Here is a 6,000-nt window from a genome sequence, read left to right on the forward strand (position 1 = left end):
CAAAGAAATGTTTCCTCCTTTTCCCCCAAATTGTGAAATTTCCTCCCATGGCCCAGCCATAGGCAAGATTCAATATAGGATCAGTCACTGCTTCTGTGTGCCTACACAGTATTCACTTTTCATTTTAAATTAGCGTTTTCTTTTAATAATAAGGCTGTTGGGATTCAGAGCCTATTGGGCATCCAAATCCCTGCAAAATAGTGACATTAATATGTTTTTATTGAGAATAACTGAAAAGAAATAGATACATTTGCTTTTCTTTGCCCTATAATGAAAAAAGCTGATGATATGGCTGAGGATTTGTGTTAATTATAACTAAAGTATTATTTTCCCAACATATGACATGTCATGTTAAAGGTAATTTGTAGCTGTAGTTATTATTTTTCATTAATTTTCAGGAGGGCAATTCGAGCAGCATTTAAAAGCAAAGAGAGAGCAGCTATTCTGACCACTCATTATATGGAAGAGGCTGAAGCTGTGTGTGATCGAGTTGCAATCCTGGTATCTGGACAGTTAAGGTATTGTAGACTTTAGTAGTCCATGCATATTTGGAACTTTTGCGTAAAAGAAAAAATGGTGTGTCTCAGTTTGAACACATTTATAGCATTAAAAAAAGTACAGCCACATTTGTTTTCATCTCAAGCCTCTCATAAAATAATCTAATTCATAAAAAGAAACTATTGAAAACAGCTCTGCTTTTTTTTTTTTTTTTTAACATGACATACTATATTTGTCTCAACAATCTGTAGGTGTATTGGTTCAGTTCAGCATCTAAAGAGTAAATTTGGCAGAGGCTATTTCTTGGAAATGAAATTAAAAGAAACAGCAGGCATACAACAGGTGGAGTTTCTTCACAGGCAGATTTTGCACATCTTCCCAAATGCATCTCATCAGGAAAGGTAAAAGTTATTAAATAGAGGACCAGTTCTTACAAGGAAAAAATATATTTGTATTAATGCATGCTTCATTTTTGTCAGTGTGTTATGAGTAAGTAATTAGTGATGATATGTTATCCACATCTTAAATAAAATATATATAAAAATAAGCTTAAGAAATAGAACATGTCGTGAAAGCTAGCAAAGAAAAATATCTTTATTGATAGCAAGACCAAAATTATGCTTGTGTAACAGTTGTGACTGGTAATTTCCTTGCTGAGAGTGTCCTTTTTCCCACTCAAAAGAAATTTGGATGGTACCTATAGTCCTGCAAATGCTGAAGGTACCTCAGACTCTTCTAGGAGGCCTCAGCGTTTGGCCCACATCCCTTTTGTCCCGTCATCAAGAGTTCTTCCATAAATCTACTGAACACTAAATTACTTGAATTTCTGTCAGTGGATAAATGCAAACTCTTAACAGTAATATCTTATTCTACTTTGTTTACTGTTCACAAGGACCCAGGAAAAGGCCATCATAGAAACTCCCAAAGAATTTTTTTCAGGTGGGGCAGTTTTGGTGAAGAGGTCAACCTCAGAAAGGAGATCATATGGTGACAGATTTTCTATTCTGGATCTTTACCCCTGCCCCAGTCCAAGAAATTTGGGATGTAATAAACACTTGCCAGGTGACTCTGTAAGCCTCTTAATTCTTAGGATGTGACCTTGGAGTTTCCCTTTTTAAATGGACTAAACCAGATGGTTGGGAGATTTTTGAACTGTCCACCAAAGAGAACAGGAGTACTTGTGGCATCTTAGAGACTAACAAATTTATTTGAGCATAAGCTTTCGTGGGCTACAGCCCACTTCATCGGATGCATAGAATGGAACATACAGTAAGAAGATATTTATACATACAGAGAACATGAAAAGGTGGAAGTACCCATACCAACTGTGAGAGGCTAATTAATTAAGAGAAGCTATTCTCAGCAGGGGAGAAAAACTTTTGAAGTGATAAACAAGATGGCCCATTTCGAACAGTTGACACAAAGGTGTGAGGATACTTTAACATGGGGAAATAGATTCAATTAGTGTAATGACCGAGCCATTCCCAGTCTCTGTTCAAACCTAAGTTAATGGTATCTAGTTTGCATATTAATTCAAGTTCAGCTGCTTCTCGTTGGAGTCTGTTTTTGAAGCTTTTCTGTTGCAAAATTGACACCTTAACGTCTATCACTGAGTGATTAGAGAGGTTAAAGTGTTCTCCTGCTGGTTTTTGAATGTTATGATTCCTGATGTCAGAATTTTGTCCGTTTATTCTTTTGCGTAGAGACTGTCCGGTTTGGCCAATGCACATGGCAGAGGGGCATTGCTGGCACGTATCACATTGGTAGATGTGCAGGTGAACCAGCCCCTGACGGCATGGCTGATGTGATTAGGTCCTATGATGGTCATACCGGACAGTCTCTATGCAAAAGAATAAACGGACACAAATCTGACATCAGGAATCATAACATTCAAAAACTAGTAGGAAAACACTTGTGTATCTGGTTCTGGCCTCTGTCAGGTTAGTGGACCAAATAATCTGATCCAAAATGGTAATTCCTATGTCCCTGTGTCACGATATGATTAGCTTACAGTGCTTTGCCTACTCCTTTAGAACATGAATTTATGCTCAGTCATGTGAAACTTTTTTCTTTCCTTTTGCTTTCAGCAATTTTGGCCTGGGAAAGTATCACACTGTATTTTGTTTTTTTCAGTTTTTCCTCCATTTTGGCATATAAAATTCCCAAGGAAGATGTACAGTCGCTCTCTCAGTCTTTTTCTAAACTGGAAGAAGGTAAGACCAAGTATTTGCCAAGCAAGCAAGGTAAATAGTAATCATTTTGCCTACCATGCAGCCTGAAATATTTTCCCTGATCCTGTGTACCATGTAACGTTACTCTTAACTCAAATCTTTCCTCAAAATTCACTTGGTTTGGTTAGCTTTTTAATGCTAACCTCCACTCCATGACTCCTGCCCTTTTAACTTTCTTTCCTCGTAACACATTAACTTATATAACCCTGCTGTACTCTTAACCTATGTACACAATTCAAGGTAAAAAGAAGTCAACAGATGTGAATGCAACAAGGACTGGTTCAGTTCCCATCTCAGTCTATAAATACCTACAGTGGATGAATATATTTAATTCTAGAGAGTTCTTTAATCTAGCAGACAAAGGACACAAGAAGCTTCAATGACTGGAAGTTGATGCTAGAAAAAATCAAACTGGATATAGGGTGCAAACGTTGAACAGTAAGGGTAATTATCCACTGAAACAGATTGCCAAGAGATGTGGTAGATTTTTCATTGTTTAATCTTTGAAGTCAAAATTGGATGCATTTCTTAAAGAGATACTATGGTAAATCAATGGCCAGATGGCGTTTTATAGCCTGTGTTATGCCGTTTAGAATAGATTAACATAATGGTCCCTTCTCTCCTTAACTTCTCTGAATATGTGAAGTCAGTGGTGTTGAGCAGACCCCAAAAGCATGTTTTGTATCACTGTGACCTTGTCTTTCCCATGTGCCCACCACCAAATGCACACACTTTTGTGAGTCATTGCAATATTGAACTCAGATTGTATATTCCTTTTGAAAGAAACCCTTTTTGTATTTGTATGAATATCCACTCTCACAGCCCTGGCACTGTACAGATAATTTAAACATCATCCCTAGGAGTCTCACAATTACTTGTATTAGCATATCAGTTCAAAATGCCCAGAGCTGAGGAGGTAAACTTATCCCTTTTTGGCAGGGCTATCAGGATATGGCTAGGAGGGGTCACTGGGTTTCTCAGTGGGAATGGAGAAAGTTTATGGTGGTTGTAGCCTATCACAGAGGTAGGGCTTGGGAGTTGAGGCTAAACCCATAACAGCTTTTATTTGTGGAATAGGACCTTGCTGCTCCTCATGCAGCCCCAAGACACCTTCAGAGGGCGAGCCTGACTCTATCCATGAGAGGAAGGTCTTGGGAGAGGAGTGTGACTGGGTATGAGGGTACCCATATGCCTTTAAGGCTTGCAAAGAAAATAGGCCATAAGGACTGAGGACCATCGGGTTGAATGTTGATAAATATATTCCAAGGTTTAGTGTTGAAACAGTTCTGTAAAGATGCAGCTAGAGGCCTTTACACAAGACATAGTCTTAAGAGGCTTTTTTGGTGCTGCTGGATGGATGACACTGCCAGTGATTCTTTTCCACCTCTAATTTCTATGACTGTGTGGATGCCGCCTTCCAGTCTTTATTCCCATTCCCTGACACTCTGGAGAGAGGGAGACTGCAACCAAAGACCTGCACTAGTTGCTCTCACATGGCATTGCATTGAGCTGGGCCATCTAATTGTAAAACTCCTCTGTATTTTTAGTGAATTTAACAGTAGATATTTGAATCGTTTAAAAATATGGATTTAAATAAAGTCATTTTGAGGCATTTGATGATTAATTGTTCTTAAATGTGCATTCTTTCTAATCCTTTTAACAGCAAAACATGCCTTTAATATCGAGGAGTACAACTTTTCTCAAGCAACCCTGGAACAGGTATAGGAAGTAAATTTTATTTCATAATTGTAAAAAAAAAAAAAGTCTGCGAATTATAGTTTTATAGGGTAAAATTTTGAAAAGTGCCTAAGTAAAAGCTGACGTGCCATTTCCAAAATTGACAGAAGCACTTAAGAACATAAATCCCATTGACTTTCAAAGTAGGAGTGTAAGTAAGAGATCTTAACTCTCCATTCTGAAGGGTCAGTATACCTATTCAGATACTGGTGCAATAGGTACCACTTTTGTGATTCGTTTCCATGAATTTTCTTTGATTGGTAGGCACTCCGATCCTTGCAGTCTGAATGCTGTTACACGGAATATACTGTTGATGCCATTTTCATCCATTTTAGGTTTTTGTGGAGCTTGCTAAAGAACAAGAAGAGGAAGATTACAGTTTTGGAACCTTAAACAGCACACTTTGGTGGGAAAGAAGACAGGAAGATAGAGTCATTTTTTGAGCTCTTTAAATACTGTAGGATTCATTAGATGTACACTGCAGTTCACGTTTGTCTGACTCTTCTTTTTGTTTTTGTTTTTTGTAATGTGTGCTGAGCACTAAGAAAGCAGTTGAGATTGAGAAAAATATCTGACTTGAAAAGCAAAAATAATATTTGGAAACTATTTCCCCTTCCTGGCCTTATCCATCAATATTATGCAAGTGTGGGAGTGCCTTTATTTGTGAGGACTCTCATTGCTAGCATATAATTTGTGATCCACTCGCCTTACTCTGTCCTGTTTTGAAGCGAAATGGTAAATAACAATTTAGTTCTTTATAATTTCCTGTTTGTTTTGGTCAATCTGTGCTCTATGCTTCTAGAAACTCCAACCTTGAGCTTGTTCAGCTATTCAGTATCTGATGTCAGTATATAATTGATTAACTCCAGGATCAAACTTCTGCCTTGCTTATCTTTCAAGAAGCAGCTTCCACCAAAGGCAGGGGTCCACAGAACCAGGACAGCAGCACTAGAAAAGAGTCACAAAAGCAGAAGTCAGCAAAGAGGATATAGCAATGCCAGAAGTCAATGATTTATCTGAGTTGGAGTAAACATGTAGATATAAGGTGGATGTTCAAAGAAGGTCAGTTTTGAGCTTTAACTGCCTGATAGTGTTCTGGTAAGCTTCATTGTCACATCCTCGGCATACAATTCCATGTAGCCTACATTGCTATACAGACTTAACTGAATTTTAGGTATTGGTATTTGGTATCATATAAACAATTTAGGCTGAACTAACCAGCATCATATTCCATGATGAATCCTGGAATCAGGCAGTTAACTTGTATGCGGTCTTTAAATTCCCGTTGGATCCTGCTGATCAAAATCCTGATGCTACTGTTTGGTACGTATATTTCAGGTCAACTCTCCTTATCCAAAATAATCAGTTTGGTACAACAGTGCCTCCATTATGGATCCTGCTCCATCACCTAAATTCTTGAGTTTATTTGCTATATCTCAGTTTTAAACTCCTCCTCTTTGTGCCATATGTGGACTTTAGTATCCAGATGACCATATTTGTTAGTCTCTTCTCATCATAATGTTCCTCCAGTTCT

The 6,000-nt window shown here is 38.0% G+C and overlaps 1 protein-coding gene across 1 annotated transcript in view; it reads left to right on the plus strand.

Moving 5' to 3' along the window:
• Nucleotides 1–5,626, plus strand: part of ABCA5 (ATP binding cassette subfamily A member 5) — a 54,263-nt gene extending 48,637 nt beyond the window's left edge. The window contains exons 35-39 of the mRNA XM_029912145.1: nt 399–518; nt 750–899; nt 2,632–2,711; nt 4,393–4,448; nt 4,802–5,626. Coding sequence (XP_029768005.1) covers nt 399–518; nt 750–899; nt 2,632–2,711; nt 4,393–4,448; nt 4,802–4,909 — 514 coding nt within the window. The 3' untranslated portion in view covers nt 4,910–5,626. The remainder of the gene's footprint in view (nt 1–398; nt 519–749; nt 900–2,631; nt 2,712–4,392; nt 4,449–4,801) is intronic.
• The last annotated feature ends 374 nt before the right edge of the window (nt 5,627–6,000 follow it).

Source organism: Terrapene carolina, unplaced genomic scaffold, assembly GCF_002925995.2.
Source record: "Terrapene carolina triunguis isolate 2854851 unplaced genomic scaffold, T_m_triunguis-2.0 Scaffold192, whole genome shotgun sequence".
Lineage (NCBI taxonomy): Eukaryota > Metazoa > Chordata > Testudines > Emydidae > Terrapene > Terrapene triunguis.